Genomic DNA, 26,767 nt, shown 5'->3' on the forward strand with positions numbered 1-26,767 from the left:
TTTCTATTTTTTTCAGTGTTATATTTTTACTGAATTTATTGGGGAGACATTGGTTTCAGGGGTACAATTAGACGATACATCATCTGTACATTGTATTGGGTCTTCACCACCAAGAAGAGATGTTTTAAAGCCAATATCTAGTTAAATCTTTTATTGTTGCCAGAGTTTATTGAGTAACTAACTATTTTTCCTTTTTCAATATTTTTCTAACCCATCTGTTAACCTCAGATTTCCTCGCCCGCTTAAAAGGCACTGCATACATTTGCAGGGGGGCTGTTTCGGGCCCTCATCCATTTTAATTAACTGGTTGTGCTTTTCTAAGGACTGTGGGGTTTATGGGAAAGCCGCTCCTAGTCCTAGGTAGACGGAGGTGGATGCTTTCTTTTCATTGTAAATGTTTGTATCTCCGTGGTTTCAAGGGGGTTTCACTTGGTAGAACCTGATTTACTTGAAACTCGAAGTAATAAATCTATTCCCCACCACCACCCCCTTTGTCCTCCGTTTTCTGTGCAACACGGACTGCAGTGTTTGCCTTCCACGTCTCTCTGTAAAAGCACCCAGAGACGCACACTGTAGGGGCTCGTGCTAGAACACCCTGTCATTGCCGCTCCGCCGCGCCTGGCTTTCAAGTTGCCTCGCCACAGCCGAGTTGGTAAGGGGAGCAGAGACAACAGCGTAGCGCTGCCAAGTAGACAGGAAGCCGTAGTGGACCCGGCGAGCGGGCCGAGCACGCCCCGCGTCCAATCAGCGGTGAGTGCTGTTGCTATGTGCGCTCTCACTCTGCTGCCTTTGTGAGCAGCCCTGGAGGGAGAGCGGAATCAGCACCCACCACTGAGCATTTGTTCTAACCACTGCAGACATCTGGATCCCTCAGTTCCTGGCTGGCTAGCAGTTGACAGCCAGAAGGCAACTTCTTTCATGCGAGGATTCCAGTATGGTTTTCAGTGGAAACAAAGGGCCTCACAGAGAAGGTGTGTAATGAAGTGTTTTTAACGGCATTATTTTTAAAGCTTCCAGTTTTCTGTAGCTGTTTACCAGGTGTGGTGTTTGCTTTGCATGGATTTGTAATAAATAGGTCAAGAAAAATGATCTTACTTTGAAAAGCATTGAACTTGGGGAATTTTATTTAGCTTCCTCTAGCCTGTTTTCTTTGAACAGCATTGCTTTAGAGATGATTAAAATGCTGATCTGAACAATGAGTAGGAAGAAAAGAAACCAAAATACAATGGGCTCACTCTAATGGGGTGTGAAATAAGATAAAAATGAGAGTACTAGGAAGAGAATAGGGTTAGCCAGATCCATGAACTGTATTTGAGGGCAGGAGGTAAAAATAAAAGCTGTTAAGGAGAATGTATTTGAAATAAGTTACATGTTTTTAACTACAATCTGTTGTTTATGAATTTGACAGATTGTCAGAATTTAGGTTAGTGAGAATTTGACATAGTTTAAGAAATTGATGTACTTACTCTTTTTACAAAGGATTTCTGAAGAAGCTACCTCCAGTTGTACAATTTCCTAATTATTTGATCTGTTGACTAATTCTGTGCAGTTCAGATAAAGGGTAGTAGTATAATCCAACAGCAAAGTAGGTGTTGTGTTCTATTAAATGTCCATCTAGAAAATTGAAAATAAAATAAAGGATTTTGAACACAGCATATCATAAATGGTGAAGATCGTATTTTAAAATTAAAGTAGACCTCTTAATTCCATATCTGACTTAGTAAATACTAGTAGAATATAGTAGTGTCTTATCTAATTAAAGCTCACTAATTCAATATTTGTAGTACTTGAACACAATATGTGCTACGGTTTGGTTTTATGGGGTCTGGAAAAACCAGTTTATCCAACTGATTATAAGAAAGTTTTAAAATACCCTAGATAAACAAGTGTTTTTCCATGTTCTCAAATACTGTGAAATCATAGAGTTTACATAGTTGATTTAGCTAATGATTCCTTTAAGTTAATTAAAGCAGAGAAGACTAATTAGCATATTATCCATTTATGAACAGTTTTCTTTTGCTCATTCAGTTTCACCTGGTTGTGTAAGTAGCTCCTTTTTAATTAGTGATTTATGTCTGATGAATAAAATTAGTATAATATAAATTCAAAGTTAACATTCAAGCTTTATTTCTTATCTCTACAAATATATTTTGGAATCAGATTGTTTTGATGGTGGTGTTCTTTCCAAGAAGTACCTGTCACTAGGAAGGCTTAGCAATCAGTGTTAGCATTATTTGATAAGTGACGAGAGTTATTTCTTTTCTTTGAAAAGAACTTAAAATATATCTCATGCTTTTGTGCCCATGACTGGTCACTTTTAATGATGCATATCTAATGCTTCTATTAAGTTAAAGACTTCGAATAGTAGATGCAAATATACAAAATAAATTGTCCTTAAACATTAAAGGAGTGTTTCTCACATGAACTGACATGTTGCTGAAATTTAAGAGACTCTGGCATGTCTCAGTTTTTCCAGTTGTTAGGTGTAGTCCTAAGCTTGAACTTTATAGGAGTTATAAAAATTAGAACAAAATGCAGAAAGCTATTATATTCTTTGGACTCAGTGGCCTCCACAATATAAAGCACTCATTTGCAGAAGAGGAGCAGTGAGGTGGTAGGGGCTGGGAAGCAGAATTATGTTAAGAAGATTAAATAATAACTAACCATATGAAGGTCACTCTAGTCATTTCTGTTTTTTGAGCTATCATTCTCCTCACAATTACTTTTTAAAAAAAATTATAGAACCACAAATACCAAAGCTTTGCTTGAATTGGTTTGCTGCCCTTTTCCCTTGGTTTATTTCTTAAGAATTAATAGTCTTCCAAGAGCAGGCTGATTTTATTCACATATTGCAAAAGATAAAGGAACATGATATTGGCAAGAAAATTGAGCCTATTGCTGTGTCACACAAAAGCTATGTCTTTGTGTTGCAGGAGAAACAGTCCTGGAAGAATCCCAGATTTTGTGTTTTTTTCTGTTTGTTTTCTTTCTTTCTTTTTAAATATGTTGTTACTGATATCATAGAGAATAGGGAGAGGGAGGGAGAGAGAGAGAGAAACACTGATGTAAGAGTAAAACATTGATCAGCTGCCTCCTGCATGCCCCCTACTGGGAATCGAGTCTGAAACATAGGCATGTGCCCTGAATGGAATCGAACCATGACTTCCTTGTTCATGGGTCAATGCTCAGCCACTGACGCCCTCGGGCTGGGTGGAAAAATCCCAGATTTTATTCCTGGGCTCAGCCCCTAAACATTTATTTTGTTCTGTTAATCCTCACCTGAGGATATTTTTTCCCTTGATTTTTAGAAAGATTAGAAGGGAAGGGGAGGGACAAACATTGATGTGAGAAACACATCAGTTGGTTGCCTCTTTCATGTGCCCCGACCTGGACCAGGGATGGAGCCTGCAACTGAGGCATGTGCCCTTGAGTGGAATCCAACCTGAGACCCTTCAGTCTGCAGGCTGACACTCTAACCATTGAGAAAACTGGCTAGGGCTTTTAAAAATTTTGTTTTAAATTCTCTTTTTTCCAATATATTTTTATTGATTTCAGAGAGAAGGGAGAGGGAGAGATACAAACATCAATGATGAGAGAGAATCATTGATCAGCTGTCTCCTGCATGTCCCCCATCGGGGATTGAGCCAGCAATCCTGGCATGCGCCCATGACTGGAATCAAACCTGGGACCCTTTACTCCACACGCTGACGCTCTATCCATGAGCCAAACACACACACAGGCCCTCACCCCCCTATTGTCTGTGTCTGTTGGTTATGCCTGTATGCATGCATACCAGTCCCTTGGATGTTCTCTTACCCTCCTTCCCCTCCCCCCTGCCCAGTTTCCCCTCCCCTGCCTTCCCTCTGAGATTTGATGGTCTGGTCAATGCTTCTATGTGTCTGGATCTATTTTTTGTACATCAGTTTATATTGTTCATTACATTCCACAAATGAGTGAGAGCATGTGATACTTATCTTTCTCCGAATGGCTTATTTCACGTAGCATAATACTCCCCAATTCCATCCAGGCTGTTGCAAATGGTAAGAGTTCTTTCTTTTTTACAGCAGCATAGTATTCCATTGCATAGATGTACCACAATTGTTGTTTTTTTCATTTTTGTTTTTTTAATAAATCTTTATTGTTGAAAGTATTACATATGGCCCCCCCCCCCCCCCCCGCCCCCATTGACTCCCTCCAGCCTGCCCTCGCCACCCACCCCAGGTCTTCAGCTACCTATTGTCTGTGTCTGTGGGTTATGCATATATGCATACAAGGTCTTTGGTTCATTACTGCCCACCCACCCACCCTTCCCTGCCTTCCCTCTGAGATTCCACACTCTGTTCCATGCTTCCATGTCTCTGGATCCACTCTGTTCATCAGTTTATTTTGTTACTTAGATTCCACATATGAGTGACATCCTGTGATACTTATCTTTTTCTGACTGACTTATTTCACTTATCATAATATTCTCCAGGTCCCTCCATGCTTTCTCAAAGTGTAAGAGATTCTTCTTTTTTACTGCTGCAGAGTATTCCATGCTATAAATGTACCACAGCTTTTTTATCCACTCATTGGACTGTTTCCAGATCTTAGCTGTTGTAAACTGTGCTGCTATGAACATAGGGGGTGCATATATCCTTTCTGATTGGTGTTTCTGGTTTCTTAGGATATATTCCTAGAAGTGGGATCACTGGGTCAAATGGCAGTTCCATTTTTAATTTTTTGAGGAAATTCCATACTGTTTTCCACAGTGGCTGCACCAGTCTGCATTCTCACCAACAATGCAGGAGGGTTCCTTTTTCTCCACATCCTCGCCAGCACTTGTTGTTTGTTGATTTGTTGATGATAGCCATTCTGACAGGTGTGAGATGGTTCCTCATTGTCGTTTGATTTGCATCTCTGATGATTAGTGACTTTGAGCATGTTTTTATATGTCTCTTGGCCTTCTGTATGTCTACTTTCGAAAAGTGTCTTTTTTCCCCCAGTAAATGAAAGTTCCTGTTCAATATCAAAACTTCAGATTAATAACAGATGTTTATAATTTGATTAAATGTAGTAGCGTTGCTAGAGTATTTCAAGTCTCAGAATTTATTAACAATAGAAATTTGTCTTATTCTATGTCAAATCTTTAAATCTAAATCAGTTACACTTTTGTGTACATATAAGTCGAAAAATATTTCAGTTCTCAAAAATAGTGATTTTTTAAAAAAGACCTTTAAATTTTATTTTTCAATTACAGTTTACATGCAATATTATTTTGTATTAGTTCCAACATAGTGGTCACACAACCATATACTTTACAAAGTGTTCCTCCTGATACTTCCAGTACCCACCTGCCACCATACATAGTTATTATAATATTATTGACTATATTCTCTGTGCTGTATTTTACATTCCTGTGACTACTAGTATTTTGTAACTACCAATCTGTACTTCTCAATCCCAGTTCCTCAACCCCCACTCCTCTCTGGCAGCCATTTGTCTTTTCTCTGTGTCTATGAGTCCGTTTCAAAAAATAGTGAATTTCTTTTTTTTGTCTTGGCCACTTGATAAAGCATAGCAAATAGAAATGCTCACATTTATCAGATTCAGTGATTGCTATAATTGATTTTATTTTAAATAAATTCTTTATTTTGAAATCACCAGGCAATATTATGTAAGTAGTATCTCATATACAGTTCTTCAAAAAATTCTCTAATTTAAAACCTCAGGTTGGGAAGGGATAACAATCAGAGTTTTTCTTTTTCTCGACAAATATGTGAAATCTCTTTTAAATCATTCCTATTTCAAGTATTGCCCAAATGTTTGATTCCTATATGTATACTATTAAAAAGTTTAATGTACTTAGTTGCTTTTTCTTTAATTCTCATCTGAGGATGTTTTACTGATGAAAAAGAGAGGGGGGGAGAGAGAGAGAAACATCGATTGGTTGCCTCCCTCATGCACTTTGGAGATTGAACCTGAAACCTAGGTATAATACGCTGACTGGGAATCTAACCGGCAACCTTTAGGTGCACAGGATGATGCTCCAACCAGCTGAGCCACACCAGCCAGGGCCTGTATGTATGCTTTAAGTGCTGTGTGACACATGTTTCTTGGACCCTTCCTTGAAGAAATTCCTAGTTATTCATATTCTGATTCCAAAAAAATGATTTGATTATCATAGTCAGCTGGGCAGGGACTTTTAATTTTTACAACTTTTGTCAGGCCTTTTCACATGGCAACAGTGCTAGTGCATAAACTGCATTGTTTTTGCGAAAAGATAGTAAATCTTTTTATTCCTTTTACTTTCAGATATTACACTATCTAAAGTCAAAGACCCAAGTTTTATTATTTATTTATTATTTTTTAAAATATATTTTTATTGATTAGAGAGAGGGAGAGAGAGATAGAAACATCAATGCTGAGAGACAATCATTGATTGGCTGCCTCCTGCATGCCCCCTTCTGAGGACCAAGCCCACCACTCCTGCATGTGCCCTGACAGGGAATCGAACCGTGACTTCCTGGTTCATAGGTCGATGCTCAACCACTGAGCCATGTCAGTTGGGCCTGAGTTTTAAAAATATAGTTGTTTGCAGTATTGCTTGAATTTGATTATATAATCTTCTGTGGTGCAGCCAAGTTAAAAGTGGTTGCATGCAGGCTATTAATTGAGAAACTGGAAGTATCTTCTTGTTCTTTCTTCACTGGTCTCCTCAGTATTTTTCATTCAAAAACTTCTGAACATCAAAATATTTGAATTATAAGGTTTACGATAAGCCCAGGGACATTAAAGTAATAAATTATAGTAAGTAGTCAAGATAGGGTAGAAAAATAAGGCTCATAAGTAATTGGGCCTCAGATTTTGCTGTAAGCTTCTTGTCATACAGAGTATGAAAGGGAAACTACCAGTCAGTTTTCTATTGTTTAACACTTTATTGCTAATTTGGCCATTAAAATTTAACTTGGTTTCCATTTTCTTAATATTTAGACTTTTGGGGCTCAAATTTGGGATAGCTTGTCCTGTCCTTCGTGATTAATTATTATTTTGCTGTGTGATGCTGTGCATGGTTTCGCCTCTTTGAGCCTTAGTTTCCCCACCTGTAGAAAGAGGTCTTTGGGTAATTGTGGAGTTTAAATTAAAAGGAGGTATGAAAACTACTTAGATTAGTGACACAGAGTTAAGACTCAATAAAAATATGAGATTTTATTATAGTAAACTTTTCTTTAAAATTATTCTACATTTTGCCCTGGCCGGCTTGGCTCAGTGGATAGAGTGTTGGCCTGCGGACTGAAGGGTCCCGGGTTCGATTCCGGTCAAGGGCACATGCCTGGGTTGCGGCTCCATCCCCAGTGGGGGATGTGCAGGAGGCAGCCGATCAATGATTCTCTCTCATCATTGATGTTTCTATCTCTCTCTCCTTCTCTCTTCCTCTCTGAAATCAATAAAGAAATATATTTTTTAAAAATTATTCTACATTTTAAAATTCTGAGAATTTTCAGTATAGTTTTTTTTAGACTTTCCCACTGAGCTTTTTATATGCAGGTATACTTTTCTAAGGTAGGAACTTCATGATCATGGAAATATGGGGATTTATTAATTTTATTTTTTAATATATTTTTTATTGATTTCAGAGAGGAAGGGAGAGAGAGAGAAACATCAATGATGAGAGAGAATCATTGATTGGCTGCCTCCTGCACGCCCCCTACTGGGGGTTGACCCACAACCCGGGCATGTGCCCTTGACCAAAATTGAACCTGGTACCCTTCAGTTGGCAGGCCGATGCTCTATCCACTGAGCCAAACCAGTTAGGGCGAAATATGGGATTTAGAAGAAAGAAGAGGGTTTGAAGGGAAGTACATGACTAAGTTTTTGAAGAAAGATAGTCAATAATAGTAAGAGAAAGTAAAACAGGAAGATACAGAAAAAAGGCAGGAAGAGAGCATTTGTGCTCTTTGATGTTATTTTTGGGGTGTGTGTGTGTGTGTGTGTGTGTACACGTGCCTGTGCACATGCACACGAGAGCCCACAGATGCTGAACTGCCTGACTAGAGTTGCTAAGTCCACTGGGGATTTTTTTTACTGGGAAGCAGCTTGTTTCTGACTTTTCTTTTGAATTCCTCAGTGAGGACTGGGCTAAGGGTGACCTTGTGTTTGACACCTATATTGACGACAAGGGACAAGCCAGCTGCTTGGGAGCCAAAAATTAAATATCATCACATACATACCTGTCTTGAAATATAAGACCTTCAAGAATAACAATCTCGTGATGTAGGGCTAAATTTTTAACTCAAACTTCTAAGCCAACATGTTCAGGAAATGCTTTTATTTGTCATTTTAATAAGTGTGCACAATTTCAACTCTCCACAGAATTGTCATTGCTTTGATCGGTCATAATTTTATGTTATTTTGGGAAAGAGGTTTAATCTGGGTTCCAATCCTGGTTTTCCTGTTTTCTTTTTAAATGTGTTTGTATTGATTTTTAGAGAGAGAGGAAGGGAGAGGGATTGAGAAATAGAAACACTGATGAGAGAGAAACAATATTGATCAGCTGCCTCCTGCACACTCCCTACTGGGGATAGAGCCTGCACCCTGGGCATGTGCCCTGAGCGGTAATCAAACCCGCAGCCTTTTGGTTTATGGGTTGATGCTCAACCACTGAGCCACACCGGCCAGGCCTGGTTTTCCTATTTTTATTAAGCACTAAGATTTTGTGAGTCCTGCATTAACTTATATTATTTAGCCACCCAATTAGCTGAAGATACAGGTTAGCTTATTGAGAATTAGAGAACTAACAGATGTAAAGAAAAGACAATCTCTTCCATGTGTGCTCTATTTCATCACTGTCAATGCGTTCAATAGCACTGCCCAAGGCTTCTGCAAAGACACTGTTTTGCAGTTGACATAAAGGGTCAGAGAACTCTTTTAGAAATAAGTATCCTAGTTTTACCTGATTGCGTTGCATTGGTGTATTTGCATTGGGTAACGCATACTTACCTTAAATATAAAAATGCAAACAGAAAAGAACAGAAGCTGTGACTATGTTAGTGTTTCTCAGGTTGCTGTACTGATCCTTTTAAGAATCTGCTAAACTGTCTATCCCCTTGTTCGGAAAAAAAAAAAAAAAGGCATCATAATTTTGTGAAAAATAGCCAGAGGTTCATAAATACTTTGATTAAACATGGGTTCAGTCAGAGAATAAAGGCATTCATTTTTTAAAACAGGCTTAAAGCAGACTGGGAAGGACTTCAGGACATGTACGCAAGCACAGTGTTAAGTATTGAGCATGGGGCACTGCTTTGTAGCTTCTAGGGAGATGATACGTTAGGACTCTTGCAGGTAGGTTTGCCGGGTGTAGCCCACTTTCCTGCACTGCTTCCTGTAGTCTGGGTGAGCTTTTGATAGAGAACCTAGCACAAAAGGACCAGGCTGGAGTGCAGTGTTTAGGTGCCCAGGACTTGCGTGCCGTCTCTGACTATTAGAGGAAACCAAGGAGACACTCCTTTGGCCGTAGGCTACCTCCTGGAATCACTTCCAGAAATCATTCTGCACTAGAGGTGACAGGTCCAATGCTACGGATGCCATGTCGTTCCATCTTTGTTTGAGAGAACTGAGCAGAACTGATCTTACTGTGTGCTCAAGTTTCTCAACTCTTAATTAAAAACAACTATTCCATCCACTTTATTTTTTTCTTTTTAAAGGAGTTTTAGGTTTCTTGCATACAAATACACACTCAGTGGAAAATATGAATGTTGAGAGTATGTAGAAGTAGGTAGGGGTCTATGTGGTAGAGGCAAGGAGGTTGAAAGGACAGAGTGTATTTTTTGGGACCAGTCTATGTTGTAACCATATTCCCACGAGGTAAAAATGTAAGACTAAATTAGGTTAAGCTTGAGGATAATTTTGGAAAGTTATGTGCCAGTTATCTGGGATTAGTAACAGTGGAACAAAACAAAACACTAGAATAGTGGGTTGTTGCTTTTTTAGCACAGGGTTGTCTTCTGAGTGTATAGCTAAATCTAGAACTTGTGGTTTTGAGAGAGGATTTTGTTTCCTTCTGTGACAATATTTTCTCAGCATTTTGTCCCATGGTTCTTTCTGCATGGGGTGTGGCGTGGTAAGACCATATAATTAGGAGTAGTCCCACAAAGGACAGTGAAAAGGACAATATTTCCTACTTGAGGATTTTTAAGCCCTAAAACAGTGATGAATTAGGTCTAATGCAGTGGTTCTCAACCTTGGCTGCACATTACAATCACCTGGGAATCTTTTTAAAATCCTGATTTCTGGGCCTCATCCTCCGGAAATTCTGTTTCTTTGTTATGGGTTGATGCTCATAGCAAAGTAACAAAGAAACATTAGTAACAAAGAAACAGAATTTCCGGAGGATGAGGCCCAGAAATCAGGATTTTAAAAAGATTCCCAGGTGATTGTAATGTGCAGCCAAGGTTGAGAACCACTGGTCTAATGGTTTACACAGAGCACAGAAAAATGAAATTAAATAGGGTTAGTGCAGGTAAGTGTAGCTCTTAAGTTTGTGCCCATGCATCTATGATGGTGTGGCTAGGAGCCTAATTCCAGCAGCCTTTAAGGAGGCAAAATAAATGGATGCTGGTACATTTCCTCAATAACACTGACTAGTTCTAATTCTCTCACTTTAAATATCAAGTCCTCTGGGAGCTTTCTGTGATGTCCAGGATTGATTTTCTGCCTGTGCTTTCCCATAGCACCCTGATCTTCCCCTGCTATCATTTATCACATCACCACGAGTGAGGGTGATCTGTATTCTTTCCATACCACGGTCTGTGAGGCAAAGGCAGCTTGTTCTCCCAGTGCCTCCGGAAAAGAGCTGAACTTCAGGGACAGTCGTTGACATGTAGATAGTTCTCTTTCCCACTCTGATATTCTAGCCAATCTTGAAAATGACTTAAAATTCCGTTCTCTTTCTAGAGCTTGAGTGGCCCCTAATGTATTACACAAGCACTCAGAAGGTATTGTGATGAATTTTCTCTATAATCCCATAAAAGGCTGTGGAGGCTCAGAAATCAATTTGGAAATTAGAACTCAGAAAGTGCTCTCTTCTTTTTTATTTTTGACAACTTAAATATTTTTGCCGTGGGCTAGAGATTTGGTGATTACCTAATGCAATTTTATTATTTTAAGAACAAATGTTTCCTTGTCCCATTTAAGAGACTTCTATTGATAAAGGGCATTAAAAACAACTCACAAAACTATTTCAGTACAAAAGAGAGAGTGGGAACCAGACCCCTCTTGATTTAAACTAAGACCTGCTTTAGAAGCAACAAAAGTTCAGGAAATTAGGTGTAGTGCATTGTTTTATGTGATGCATTTGTAGAATTTTATTTCCAACTTTGACTTTTTAAATGTGAAAAAAAAATTAGAAACAGTTGGCAAATAAAATATCAAATCCAAAAGAAGAATAAAATGATAATTATCTGCAAAGGGGAACAGCAAGGATTTATCACTTTAATCAGAAATAGGCGTGGCTCAGTGGTTGAGCATTGACCTATGAACCAGGAGGCCATGGTTCGAATCCCCATCAGGGCAAATGTCCAGGTTGTGGGCTCGATCCCCCTTCTCCCCCCCAGTATGAGGTGTGCAGGAGGCAGCCAATCAATGATCCTCTCTCATCATTGATGTTTCTATCTCTCTCTCCCTCTCCCTTCCTTTCTAAAATCAATAAAAATATTTTTTTTTTTAAAGAAAGAAGCTGAAATAGGAAGAAAACCACATATGATGGAACATTGACCGTTCATTATTTCAACATGTGTTCAAGTGCTGGTTCATGCCACACCCTGTGCTGGGCAGCAGGATCAGCTTGTTCTTATGGAGCTTAATGGGTTAGAGGAGAGATGCAGACACTGATTTAATTTTATTTGTGCTAAGTTTAAGGAAGGAAGAACGTAAGTTGCAATGAGCTCTTCTCCTAAGAGAAATAAAAAGCCATGGAAGAGTGTAATGGGACTGGCTGAGCTGGGATTAGACCTAATGAAGAATTTTATGTTTAAGCTGAAATAGGGATCATCTCATCATTTCATACCCTATTTTTAATCTGTAGAACTTTAATCAAGTGGCAAAGTTAAAGTTTTAACTCCATAAAAGTAGAAATTCTGTTACAAAATGTAATGAAAAAGTTCCCATGCACAAGAGCAACAAACAAATCTTATTTTGAATGAACTTAATAGAAATATTTAGGACCTTTATTAAGAAAATATTAAAAATTCTACCAACGAATGTTTTAAAAGGCTTGTATAAATGGAGAGAAATGCAGTCATTTGAACGTTAGATGAAGTGATTTTTGAGTCATTAGCTATAATTTTAGGAAATCATTGATAAGTTACTGAAGACAAGAAAAGCAGGCAAGAAGAGTGTTAAGAGAGTTGGGAGTGCTCTCCTGATACACAAAATGATGTCACCTCCTTACTGCAACATTTTTCCATGGTGTGGCTTTAAGAATATTGACATAATTGGAGGGAAGGATTACAACAGCTGAGGTGGGGTCATGTGGCCTGGCAGGAAGGGGTCCTGGGAACAGCAGGAGTTTAGTGATTCAGTGGAATACTACAGAGGGTGGGGCACCTTGAGGTGGCTCCAGGAGAGAATGAGTAGATCAGTTTAGCCAGAGCATTGGATGCATAAAGTAGAGGAGAGTAATGAGAGATGAGGTGAAAAAGGACCCTATCTACCCTTTTTCACCTCTTCTCTCATTACTGCCCCTCATGCATCCAGTGCTCCAGCCAAACTGAAAATGGTGAGGGATCAGGTGTGGGAAGTTATTTGAAGAAGGAGTCAGACTTTAACCATTGATGGCTTATTGGGGACAAGAGAAAGGAAGGAGGCATAGGTCATTGTAACATTTTGAGCCGCAAAAACAAAAATAACTGTGGTTGGGACAAGTTTCGTACTGTGATCAGCACCCCCCCTGATTATTTTTAGTTTGTAGTAGGCTAGATATTCCCCCATCGGTCTGTGATTGTGGCAAAAGTGGTACTAACAATAAATGGGGTGGTATTACTTTATAACTCCCAAAATTGGCACTCATAGAATCAGATACTTAAATTGAAGGACCATCTAGTTTCACACACCTTCATTTTACAGGTGAGTTTGCTGAGTGAGGGTCACTGTTTAACTGACCTTTCCCAAGGTCGTGAGGCTAGTTTATTATTAAAGCAGATTGGCGCATTTATTTTCTAAACAGCTGATTTTAGAATAATACAACAATATTGAGCGTAATAACTATACTCAATTGACTATAATTGGGTTTGTGAATTGGCTGAACTAAAACCAGTTTAATCTGGTTCTAGGAAATAGTCTATACTTGGCTGACTGAAGTTGATAATGACCACAGAGTCATCCAATAACACAATCATTAAAAGCATTGCTTAAGCATTAAATCCCCATGCTTGATCATTATCTTTATCAAAGGACACTGCCTTTGGCAGAGTACCATTTGAGAGGGGAAATAGAACAATATGAAACTGCCTTGGAGGAAAAACATTAGGGAGCAAAAAGTATTGTTTTTGTTTTCACCAACCTTATAGGGAGGTAGTATCTTTACAATAACCACTTACAATTAAACTGCAACTTTCCATTCTGAATAATTGATCTCCCCACGTTTATGCAGAGGTTAATGAATGGATGCGCTTGAACCAACAAATGCTCACAAGGGTGGCATTGTCTGTCTTCTTCAAGCGGTGGAGCCACTGAAGGAACCAGTGGGTATTCCTTCTCAGTGCTATTGCATCATCTCATTTTCTTTTTGGCAAGCTATCATTCTCATAGCCTTCTGGTCCATTGCCCCCCTCTTTTTTAGAATTGGCAGTTTTCCACTTTTGTGGAACATGGTCTCTATCCTCCCCATCATTGCTCCTTCAAATGATAGATTAGCTTCTCAGGCTGATTGAGGTGGGAGCAGAGGGCAGGGTGGGGAAGGACTTTGGGTTACTTCTATAATTAGTGGTAAAATATTGAACACTTTCTTGCTAAAATCAGAAAGAAGGTATTTAGTCTAGCCACTTCTATGCCACATTGTATACCAAGCCATTGCAGTAAGTAAAAGAAAAAATAAGCATTAAGACTGGAAAGAAAGAAGTAAAATTATTTGCAGTGACATGATTATTTACATAGGAAATTCCAACATATAAGATACAGAAATTAATGAGCTAGTCTCTGTCTTCAAGGAACTCACTCACTGGATTTTTAGCTTTAATACCAATAGGATAATAAGAAATATCTGCCTGAGGGAGGAAGGGATGTTTTGTTTATGCCTCTATTAAATGATTTTTAAACTGCTTCTTAAAAAGTAAAGGTTGGGGCCTTAAATTGTAAACAGTGGGAACCATTAAGGAGATTTAAGACAACATAATCACATTATATTTTAAATATAATTCTAACAAGGGATATGAGAATGTATGGGAAGGATCAGAGACTACTAGATGTATGGAGACCAATCACAGAGCTATTTTAACTATCCACATAAGAGACAGCCTTAGTAGTATTGGCACAGATTATGGAACGAGGAAAAAAGTGGCTAGCTCTAATTAGGAGGTACAATTTATAGGACTCAGTTGCCAAGTTTTTGGCTTAGGCAGTTGAGCATGGATAATATTAGACTATACAGGTTGGGGCAAAAGTAGGTTTACAATTTTGAGTATGTGAAACAGAATTAATTCTTGTATTATTTTCCATACAGACAACTGTAAACCTTCTTTTGCTCAACCCTGTATAGAGAACTCAAGAGGAGGAGCGAATTTCGGGTTGGAGGTGCATGTCTAGTAAGGGGGAGTAGGTTATAATATTGGGCTTAGTGAATTCTACATGTATTTACCATTGTTTTTGTTTTTCTTTTCCCTTTATTCCCCACTCTTTTTTCTCTCTAATTTTCTCCCCTTACCCCACCTTTATTAAGTAGCTATGACAAATTACAAAAGGTGGTTTTTTTTCTTTTGAGTAAGACCAATTTAATGATTCAATTGACATATCTCACTTCTGATCCTCACAATTTTCCAATATGGTTAGATAGTCATTATAATTGCTAGAGATTCCTGGTACTACTCAACTACTCCCCATTTCTCCCTCTGAGTTCCAACTGGAACTATGTATACACATGATTGATAGTAAAATAAGAAATGAAGTATTACTTTATTAACCCCATAATCTCCCAAGTGCAAGGCTTCTGGAAATCCATTTATGCCCGGTATTTTCACTCCCTCTTTTATTAATTGAAAACATCTAGGCTCTAGGCTCAGGCTGCAGCATGCCTTTTCCAGAAATCTGGAGCTAAGTACAAGACTGCTTCCTTCTCAGTTTCAGGAATGGACAGGAAATAGGGAGCCACATTCCTGACTTTTAGTTTTGTTGTATTGGTCAGCTTGGGCTGCCATAACAAAATACCAGACTGGAGGCTTACTCAACAGAAATTCATTTTCTCACAGTTTATGGAGGCTGGGAAGTCCATGATCAGACTGACAGCTGATTTGGTTTCTGGTAAAGGTTCTCTTCCTGGCCTGCAGGCAGAGGCCTTCTTGCTGTGGGCTCATAGGGCTTTTCCTGGGTGCATGTGCCTGGAGAGAGAGGGAGAGGGTTCTCTTCTGCTTCCTATAAGGCCACCAGTTCTATAGAATTGTAATGACCTTATTTAGTCCTAATTACCTCCTGAAAGCCGTTATCTCCAAATACAGCTGCTTTGGGGGTTAGGGTTTCAACATGAATTTTAGGGGAACACTATTCAGTCCGTAGCACTTGGTAACCTCACTTCAGAGTAAATGGATGGTCCAGTGACTATTAAAATCACATCAGTCATTTAGTTTCCAAATATTTAGAGATTTTCCAGATATCCTTCTCTTACTGACTTATAATTTAATTCCATTGTGGTTGGAGAACACACTTTGGATGATTTAAATCCTTTAAACGTATTGAGACTTGTTTTATGGCCCAGAATATGGTCTGTCTTGTTAAATGTATTGTGTGTGCCTATTAAAGATCTGTACTCTGCTTTTGTTGAGTAAAGTGTTCTGTAAACGCTAGTTAGGTCAGGTTGGTGGAACTGTTTTTATATTCTCACTGAAATTCTGTTTCTTGTTCTATTGACTATTGAAAAGGGGAGTGTGTTGAAATCTCCAAATAAAATTGTGGGTCATCTGTTTCTCCTTATAGTTCTATCAGTTCTTACTTTATACGTTTTGAAGCTATTTTATTAGGTGCAAAAAGTTTAGGGCTGTTCTGCTCTTTGGATGGATTGGCCTCATTACCATTATGAAATGGCCATCATTATCACTCGCAACATCATTTGCTCTGTCCAGAGTCTATTTCATCTGATATTAATACAACTACTTCAGCTTTATTTCTTTTATTTAAAACTGGAGGCCCAGTGCACGAATTCGTGCACAGGTGGGGTCCCTCTGGGTGGCCTGCAGGGATCAGGCTGAAACCCACAGTCCAATGCCGCCTGCAGCTGCTACCTGCCGCTCCCGCTCATCCCGGCCCCACTGTGCCTGCTTCGGTCTCGCACCCAATCGGTCACGGTTGGGAGAGGCTCAGGCTACCACAGCAGCGCTCGCCAGCCATGAGCCCTGCGTCTGGCGCCCTCCCAAGGGCAGTGGCCTGTGGGATCAGACTGAAACCAGCTCTCCAGCATCCCCCGTAGGGGTCCTGGATTGCAAGAGGGTGCAGGCCAGGCCGAGGTACCCCACCGGTGCACGATCAGGCTGGGGAGGGACTGCAGGAGGGGTCCAGGGGTGTCTGGCCCATCTCTCTCAGTCCCGATCAGCTGGACCCCAGCAGCAAGCTAACTTACCGGTCAGAGCATCTGCTCCCTGGTGGTCAGTGCACGTCATAGCGAGCAGTTGAGCAGCCTTAGCATATCATTAGCATATTATGCTTTTGGTTGTTCAGTTGTTCTGCCGTTCAGTCTATTTGCATATTACCCTTTATTATATAGGATATTTTAAAGAAATATATCTGTATTTGATATCAGATAGAGGAAGGGAGAGGGAGAGACAGCTAAAAACATCAGTGATGAGAGAAAATCATCCATTGGCTGCCTCCTGTACACCCCCTACTAGGGATTGAGCCCACAACCCAAGCATGTGCCCTGACTGGAAACTGAGCCGTGACCCTGCATCACCGGTCGATGCTGAACCACTGAGCCACACCGGCCGGGCTCCAGCTTTTTTTGATTAATGCTAACATGGTATATCTTTCCAATCTTCATCTTTCAACCAATTTATGTCTATATTTAAAGTGGGTTTTGTTTAGGTGGTATGTAATTGTGTCTTGCTTTTTAATCTATTCTGATAATCTCTGCTTTTAATTAGACCATTCACATTGAAGGTTATTATTGCTATGGATGGTATCTTACCATTTCCTTTCTGTGTGTCCTATCTGGTCTTTGTTCCTTTTTCAGTTTTGCAGCATTTTTAGTTAAAATAATTTTAATGGAAGATATGTAAATACTAATCATAAATGCCATATTTCTTAGTCATGTAAGCTTTTAATCTATTTATAATATAATCACCCAAGCCATTTAAATGGCGTAAAATATATGCCTTTTGAAAAGTTTTGCTATAATCTACAATAGTATTTTTAAAACTATATAGCATTGTATTGATGGTAAACAAATTCTAATTGGTAGAAAATTGTTGTTTTATATTAGGCAATATTTGTGAAGGTGGGGGAGGGTGAGTACTTATACTATTACTTGGCTGTAAGTAACTTAGAGAACATAGGAACTCAGTGTGGCTTGATGCTGAGTACAAAAGGACTGTCATAGCTCATGTCAAAGGAGTGCCTTCTAGGCTTCTAGAATTCTCGTAGGTTCTCTTAAAATTTTGTATATACAGGGGAGCAAATGTAGGTTTTCAGCTGTTTGTATGAAAAATAATACAATAATTAATAAATAATAATACTAGAATACACTGTTTCATGTACTCACAATTATAAACCTACTTATAAAATTCGCAAAAACACTAGTCTGAGCCTGATAGAATGCCTACAAAATGAGCAACAGTGTTAGAAAAATTTAACAAACGTTTCAGAGCATTGAAAATCATTGAAATTCCCAATTCCCACATATCCAGTCACTAAGCCTGTTTTTCTTTCATTCATTTCTATTGGTTATACTAGTTGTGTTAATTATTAATGATAGAGAATTCGTGATTAGGGGATTAGCTAAGGCTTCTTCTTTAGTTTCTGTGAGATTTAGTGTGATGAAATTTACAAGACCGCAAAATTACCTGCTTTCAGCATTTTAGAGGAGAAATTATCAGATGACAGAACTAGCTTTCAAATTGGAATTAAGAAAATGAATTCTCTTGAGACACTGTTGACTAAGATCCAGGAACATACATAATATCATTTTAGTGGGGTCTGTGTGTCGAGGGGAGGGGTTAACATATTTATTAAAATATCCGTGTGAATAAGTTAAATTTTTTTAAAAAAAACGTACTAAAATAGAAGTTAAAAGAACTTCCTGTACATTATCTGATGTTTTGACCACCTGCAGCCTGCCATCGGTTATAGGGCTAATAACTCGAGTTTACCTGTCCTATAACATCTGCATTCTTCACAGTTGGTCATGCTTACATATAGATCTGAAGTAGATATACACGTGCTAAAGTATTTTAATTAGCTGTATAACTACACGTAAGCATACATTCATTTTGTTTACGTGTTCATTGGCTCTCCTGTATGCCAGGCACTGTCCCAGGCACTGGTAAATAGAACGATGAATAGGCTCCTGCACACCTACAGTTTACAGTCTAATTAGAGACAAACAGCCTAAATTACAGTTGTGTGATACCTGGAGTGGGAACACATGAAGCTTATAAGAGAATTTCTCTTTGCATCTGCTTCCCACTTGACTTGAAGTTTCACTCAAATCTGGGACTAAAAAGAAGTTGGAAGAGTTTTCAACTTCTCCATTGGAAAATATTCACTTTGAAACAGTGTATTCTTTAACTCCTTTTAATGCCTTTAACTCCTGCATCCCTCTTTGGTGTTTTCTAACTCATTCACAACTCTTCTTTTGCAACCTTCAATGTGTCAGGTTTAATTTGGGTGCCCATGGCATATCAGAATCCATACTAGATACATTAGATATTGAAGAAACATACCTGAGGTAGGTAAGCACCTGTGCCTCAGTGGCAAAAAAATAAATAAATAAATAAGGTCCAGACTGGTTATACGAGCCGAGAGAGAAAGCATTCTGGCAAGAATGCGGACTAGTAGCCATGTAGTCTGGAGGTCCAGTTAGGATTCACAAGGATTGGGAATTAGACACCAAGATGTTTTATACTAGAACCAGAATTGACGTTCAGAGGCCGGCTAACTGATACAGAGTGAGCAGCAAGAATGACCTGGATACTAAGTCAACAAATACCTAAGGCTGATTTTCCACCCATGATTCCTCCCTGAGTCAGAATTGGAATTGCACTAGTAGGGTGAAAGAATTTAGGTGGGCAGACTAGATGAGATTTGGAAATAAGTCCTCAAATTTCTAACATTTTACATACACAGGAGATCTGGTGTAAGGCCTCGTGTTATTATTATTGCTGTGTGTGTCTGAGCAATCTCTTTACCTCTCTGAAGTCCAATTTCCTCACTATAAGTTACTAAAAATGCATGCTCTTGAAGGTTCCTGTTAGTTCTGTAATTCCTGAATTCCTACAAAAGCCAAGTCTCAGCCTTTTTTTAAAAAAATCTTACTCCTGCCTTTTTGCTCACAAAAGCGGTTTAATTTTCTTTGATGATAAAGGGACCAAGCTTGGTTTTAATTAACTCTAAGTGCTTTTATGCACAAAACAGAACTTTGAAATGCTTTATTTATAAGCAGATTTAATTGTACAGTTTTCCCAAACATTCCAAGGATAATGTTTCTAAGTGGGATATCCTCTTGCTGTTTCTGGAACCATATGTGATCTAGGCCTTTTCCATAATATCTAAACTGAGAGAGCTTCAAGCAGGCAAGACAGACAGAAAGAAAAGAATAGCTATTTAAATTCTTTTACTACCAGGAATTCTTGAAAATATGTCTGTCTAAGTTGCTTTCTAGAATCTATGCCCTGAGTTGGTAGGGTAGACTCTTGAGTAACTTTTGTGTGAAATGAAAAATATGAGCTTCTGTAATTGAGAATTAAAAACTTTCCCTTAGAGAAGGTTTTCCAGTTACTAATAATGTGCGTGACCTTGGGCAAATGATTTTACAAATTTTTCCTCATCTGAAAGTAAGAGAAAGACACACCACATCATTGCATTTGTTCTTTGTTTAAATATAACAAACATTTATGTGGTGCTCATAGGTGCCAGGCAATATCCTAAAATTTTTATTAATAATAACTCAATCCTTGTAACTACCCTCTGAAGGCTGATACTTATTATCCCCCATTTAGTACATTAAAAAACTGAGGCAAAGAGACGGTGTATAACTTGTACAAAGCTGAACAACTGGCAAGTAGCAGAACTGGTTGCATGAGCTCACAGTTCATGCTCTTAACTGTTACTCTATGCTACATCATGAGAATTAAACTGAAGAAGCACCCGATGAAACACTTCACAACTCAGAATGATGGTGATCATCTTTGTTTAAATTGAATGTTTGGATTATGTGACAATTAATATTTAGAGCCAGTTTTCACAGAGCTAGATTATTATAAAAAGCATGCATATGACTTAGATTTTTCAGATGGCACCTCAGAACATTGCAATGCTTTAATCATAATTTTCACTTCAGCGGTTATTGTATAATGTCAATGTACAGCAGAAATACTTGGTTGAATTCAAACAAACCACATGCATGTCCAGAAAGTTGCTTTTAAAAGTCAGTCTGTAATACATCTGTGTGCAGATCACTTTGCTTTTTTCATAATAGAGTGCTAAGTATTTTTTAAAATTCAATTTATTTTTTTTGTTGCTTAACAAAAAAAATAAAGAATATTTTTGTATTTGAAGATACTATTCTGTATGTGAAAATATTTATGTGCAACAAATATTCATAAAATAATAGTGCACATTTAAAATTGCTCTTTTGTTCACAGCCATAGCCACTATTTTTTGCACTTGTCACTAAAGTCAACATTGGATTTTACTCTCTGCTTAAGGACTTCTCATGGTATATAAGTCAAGAAGTGAAGAAACCTGGATTCTAGCTTGCAATAGACAGCTTTGAACAAGAAAATTAATGTCTTTGTACCTTATTTTCTTCATCTAGAATTAAGGTAGGTTAGGCTACATGATTTCTAAGATCCTTTTCTCAGTCAAAACAGAAACACACAACATATAACTCTGAGATTGAAACATAAGATTAGAAACCAAAAATATTTCCATGTATGTAGAATTTAACTCCTATGCATCCATGAAATATTAAGAATATTATTCTAAAGAAAAGGGTGGGAGCTTGTAAGCAAGCTGAGTTTTTCCTGAAGTGATGGTTGATTTGCACTGACCTGTCCTTTCCTCTTTCACGGTCACTTGTGATCAGTGCCCCAAGTTTGCAGGAAGCTTGGCTGAAGTTAGCAGTACAATCTGTCCATGGGACAGAGTGAAACTTACCCACATGGTGGTGAAATTCATGACCTTAAGGTTGTGCGCCAGCACCGTGAAGTAACCCTTGGTAGCCTAGATTGCTTACGTGAGTTCTGGGGAGGAATGCAAAGTAAGTGAAAGATCAGTGTGGAAATGGGTTTGGAAAGAAGTCTTTTGTGAAAAAAACAGGGAGTCAGGTAAGCTCTTCAGAAAGCTCATAATTGGTGGAGAGGAGAGGAGGAAGGCATGTCTAATAGCTAAAAAAGAGTAAGCAATGGTACCAGATGGGAAACGAGTAGAGTGTCATGTAGGGAACAGTTGGACTGGAACAGAGGGAGCATGTAGGGAGCAGTAAAAGATGAGATGTAAAAGATGAGCAGTAAAAGATGGAAGCAAAGGGGAAGACCACTGAGACTTCGAAGGTGGAGTCGTAAGCAGGGTCACCTCTGATTAATTCCAAGCCTCACTGTTCACATCCGAATCTGGAAGTGCTCGGTGTGGTGGCCCTGGCCCTCATGTCAGGCTTAAGAGTTTACATTGGATTCAGTAGCTAGGAGGCTGTTGTCGTAATTCAGGTTGTGAGGCAGTAAGAGCCTAACTAGGTAACTGTCTTGAGGTTAAAAAGGAAGTATTGAAGTCCAAGACAACTTTAAAAAACACATTAGTAAGATTTAGTGAATGGATCTCATGGCCATAGGGAGGCTCTCCTGCCCCTATCCCATAGACTTAGAAGGGAACGTCTTTTTTCTGTTTTAGGGTTTGGCAACAAATTTGTAAGAATGATGATATTGCATGTTTAATACTTATCTTGCTTTTATAGAAAGGGCTATTGTGATACATGAATGGCCATTGTGTTCAAAGAATACTAGGGAAAGTAGGCTTTTGTGTTTATCATCTATACCCTTCAGAATAATTGACGATTCACAATAATTGACAATAATTGACATCTGTCCAAGCTTCCATCATCACCATCTACTGAGATCACTGTTGTCAAGGTCACCAATGACTTCCTTATTGTCAAATCCAGTGGCCTCTTCTTTGTTTATATTTTATTAAACCTCACCAGTGTTTGATTCCATTAACCACACCCTCCTTGAAAATTTTTTTTTCTTGTGTCTTTCAAGATACCATATTTGACAGCTGCTTGTAGTGGTTCATCATCTACCTAATTGGTTCTTGTTGGAGGGCCCCAGGCTCTATTAGGAGTTTCCTACATATTCCTCTGGGTAACTTGGCTCTTAACACTTTCCAAATGCCAATGATTCCCAAAACTATACCCCAACCCTGCGCAACGACAGTGACCTCCTAACTAGTATATCTACCTACTTTGAATCTTTCCTGTTTTATTATCAACACTAGGGGCCCGATGCACGAAATTTGCGCAAGGGGCTCGGTCCTCAGAGCCCTGGCTTCGTCTAGAAGGTTTGGCTGTCCAGTCTAATTAGCATATTACGCTTTTATTATTATAGATAGCAACCAGGGTGATGGTTTTAAAATGTAAGCCAGATCATACCATTTCTCTAGTTAAAACCCTTCAGTGGTCCCCGTGGCATTTGGGATAAAATCTAAACCCCTTGTAGCTTCAATATTCCATCCAATCTAGTCCCTGGCCACCATTCTAAACTTCATGTCCTACCACTTTCCCTCTCTCCCACTGCCATTCCAGCCTCTCTCAACCTCCTTTGAGTTCCAGACACGTTACCCACTCATTCTCACCTTATACCCTCTGCTCAGAATACTCTCTCCCCTGTTTTTCAAAAGGCTAGCTTCTTGTTCAGATCTCAGCTTAAATATTATCTGCTCAGAAAAGCCTCCCCTGGATACTCTATATACAGTGTTCATACATCACTCTCACATCACCCTTTTGACAATGATGGCACAGCACTTAGCACCATCTGATTTTTTCTTATTAATTTGTTTTTCTCTGCTCCCACTAGAATGTAAGCTCCAATTCTCAGTATCTAGGAAAGTGCCTGGCACACAGTAGGTGTATGATGAATATTTGTTGAATAAATGAAGTCTTAATACCTACTACATACTGGTTAAGTCAACTGAAAGTCCTATTCTTTGAGCATAACCTCTTCTGCTAATTCTTTACACTTATCCTCAGATCCATCCATATATGTTTCTCATCAATATGAGAGTCTAGCTTTTACCTAAATTTTTTTTTAAGTTATTCTTAAGCCTTGGCCAGTGTGACTCGGTTGGAGCGTCATCCTGTATACCAAAAGGTCATGGGTTCAGTTCCCTGTCAGGGCACATACCTAGGTTGTGGGTTGGATCCCCAGTTGGGGCACATGTAAGAGGCAACCAATTGGTGTTCCTCTCTCTCAAATCAATAAACATATCTTGGTGAGAGTTTTTTTTAAGTTTATATTTACAAAGAGAGTAAAAGAAGTGTTTCTTTTACTCTCTTTGTAGACTGCTAAGTTCCAGTCTTTAACACTAGAACCTGTATGCTTCACAATTCCCCATGTATGTCTTCATAAATTCGTATATATATTTAATTTTAAATCCTTGAGGGGTACAGCGTTACACGGATTCTGTGTATAGTGGCCTTAGCAAGAAGGTTGCTTTGGAATTTGACATAAACAATGCCACTGTTTCCATGAGCATGAGTTACCTTTCCCCAGGTTACTCTGGTTTTGTTTGGTTTGCCACCAAGAGTCACTGTGTTGTTCTTTGCCTTGTACACATAAGCACATCTCTTGCCTAGATAGAATTCAGTTTCATCTCAAGCATAAACACCTTCAGTTGTTTTTATTTTATTTTATTCTTTACACTATTATAGATGTCCCCATCCCCCCACGCCCCACTTTGCCCACCTCCACCCAGCCCTTGCCCCCTGCCCCTTCCCTCTCGCCAACACCACGCTTTTGTCTGTGTCTATGGGTCATGCATATATGTTCTTTGGTTAATCCCTTCATCTAGTACCCCCCTCGCCTCTGACAGCTGTGGGTCTGTTCCATATATCCTATTCATGCCTCTGATCCTATTTTGTTCGTCAGTTTATTTTGTTCATTAGTCTCCACATATAAGTGAGATCATATGGTATTTGTCTTTCTCTGACTGGCTTATTTCTAAACACCTTCAGTTTTAAGAAGAGCTGTGTGCTCCTCCTGGTTCCAGAGACCCCACTTATAGCCAAGAAAAATGGCCTTGGACCTCAGCCTTCCACACATTTTGTTGTTTTACAAGCCCTGTTCCCAGCAGGCCTCCACAAGCTCCAAGAGGAAAGAGGAAAGAGGAAGGTCACAAATTCCTATGTTTTGCCCACTGGTCCCAGTCTCTTGTGGGGCGCTGGGGGACAGCAGACAGGCAGTCTGTGCACTTGGTGGAGGGCAGGAGTGCTGGATGTTCAACCACCAGGAACGCCTGGAGATTTTGTCTGGTGGGGAGCCGTCGGCAGGGGACAGAGGGCCAAACTTCCTGTTTCCCCGGTAAGGCTGGGATGGCCCCGGTGAGGTTGAAACGGCCCGGTGTGGTAGGGACGACCCCGGTCAGGTCGGAACAGCCCCGGTGTGGTAGGGACAACCCCGGTCAGGTTGAAACGGCCCCCGTGAGGTAGGGACGACCCCGGTGAGGTTGAAAAGGCCCCCGTGAGGTAGGGACAACCCCGGTCAGGTTGAAACGGCCCCGGTGTGGTAGGGACGACCCCAGTCAGGTTGAAACGGCCCCGGTGTGGTAGGGACAACCCCGGTCAGGTTGAAACGGCCCCGGTGTGGTAGGGACAACCCCGGTGAGGTTGAAACAGCCCCGGTGTGGTAGGGACAACCCCAGTCAGGTCGAAACGGCCCCGGTGTGGTAGGGACAACCCCGGTGAAGTTGAAACGGCCCCGGTGTGGTAGGGACAACCCCGGTGAGGTTGAAACGGCCCCCGTGAGGTAGGGACGACCCTGGCCAAGTCGAAACGGCCCCGGTGTGGTAGGGACAACCCCGGTCAGGTTGAAACGGCCCCCGTGAGGTAGGGACGACCCCGGTGAGGTTGAAACGGCCCCCGTGAGGTAGGGACGACTCCGGTGAGGTTGAAACAGCCCCCATGAGGTAGTGACAACCCCAGTCAGGTCGAAACGGCCCCGGTGTGGTTGGGACAACCCCGGTCAGGTTGAAACAGCCCCGGTGTGGTAGGAACAACCCCGGTGAAGTTGAAACGGCCCCCGTGAGGTAGGAACGACCCCGGTCTGGTAGGGACAACCCTGGTCAGGTCGAAACGGCCCCGGTGTGGTAGGGACAACCCCGGTCAGGTTGAAACGGCCCCGGTGTGGTAGGGACGACCCCAGTGAGGTTGAAACGGCCCCCGTGAGGTAGGGACGACCCCGATGAGGTTGAAACGGCCCCCGTGAGGTAGGGACGACCCCGGTCTGGTAGGGACAACCCCGGTCAGGTCGAAACGGCCCCAGTGTGGTAGGGACAACCCCGGTCAGGTTGAAACGGCCCCGGTGTGGTAGGGACGACCCCGGTGAGGTTGAAACGGCCCCCGTGAGGTAGGGACGACCCCGATGAGGTTGAAACGGCCCCCGTGAGGTAGGGACGGCCCCGGTGAGGTTGAAACGGCCCTGGTGAGGCTCAGACGGCCCTGGTGAGGTTGAGACTACTCCAGTGAGGTTGGGACAAATAAAGGGGACCAGTATGGACTGATGAACAGGGGTAGATACAGAAGCAGAGCAACATTGAACAGAATGTTAAACTACAGTGGGAAGCCTGGGGAGGGTTGGGGGGGGGATTAAGAGACCAACTGAAGGACTTATATGCATGCATATAAGAGTAACCAATGGACACAAGACACGGGGCGGGGGGGGGGGGCGGGGGGTAGGGGCCGGGGGAATGTCAAGGGGGGGAAAAAAGGAGACATATGTAATACTCTTTGTAATACTTTAAGAAATAAAAATTATTAAAATATAAAAAAAAAAAAAATTCCTATGTTAAGTAACCAAACATAGTAGGGGTTCTACAAAACAGTAACTAGTTAAAGTACATGATACTAGGTAATGCTTTTATTTATGTGTTACTTTTCAACTAATAGACCTTGTCATTTATCTAATCCTAGTCAGAGAATAGTAATTTATTTCAAATTTAGTTTATGGCCCTTGAGGATGTGACTCAGTTGGTTGGAACATTGTCCCATACACCCAAAGGTTTCAGGTTCTGTTCCCCGTCAGGGCACATGTCAATGTTTCTCACATCAATGTTTCTTTCTCTCTAAAACCAATTAAATAATAATAATTATTATTATAGTTATAATAAT

The 26,767-nt window shown here is 40.2% G+C and overlaps 1 protein-coding gene and 1 long non-coding RNA gene across 10 annotated transcripts in view; one reads left to right on the top strand and one right to left on the bottom strand.

Moving 5' to 3' along the window:
• Positions 1 to 26,767, top strand: part of ATOSA (atos homolog A) — an 80,501-nt gene that overhangs the window by 24,726 nt on the left and 29,008 nt on the right. For 2 of the 9 annotated variants that reach the window (XM_070422586.1, XM_070422596.1), the window contains exon 1: positions 835 to 971. The exons of 4 other annotated variants lie outside the window; for them this stretch is intronic. In XM_070422586.1, coding sequence (XP_070278687.1) covers positions 935 to 971 — 37 coding nt within the window. In that variant the 5' untranslated portion in view covers positions 835 to 934. Of the gene's footprint in view, positions 1 to 823; positions 972 to 26,767 lie in introns of those variants that run through there. 3 more of the 9 variants (XM_070422525.1, XM_070422534.1, XM_070422605.1) reach the window with 2 other exon arrangements.
• LOC139015146 (uncharacterized) lies at positions 4,325 to 22,028 on the bottom strand. The gene is made up of 3 exons (XR_011472415.1): positions 21,967 to 22,028; positions 21,550 to 21,635; positions 4,325 to 4,998 (listed from the first exon to the last, which is right to left on the bottom strand). It is a non-coding gene; the product is annotated as an uncharacterized lncRNA (long non-coding RNA).

Source organism: Myotis yumanensis, unplaced genomic scaffold (assembly GCF_028538775.1).
Source record: "Myotis yumanensis isolate MYYU_CA2020_CCGP unplaced genomic scaffold, mMyoYum1.0.hap1 SCAF_1, whole genome shotgun sequence".
Classification (NCBI taxonomy): domain Eukaryota; kingdom Metazoa; phylum Chordata; class Mammalia; order Chiroptera; family Vespertilionidae; genus Myotis; species Myotis yumanensis.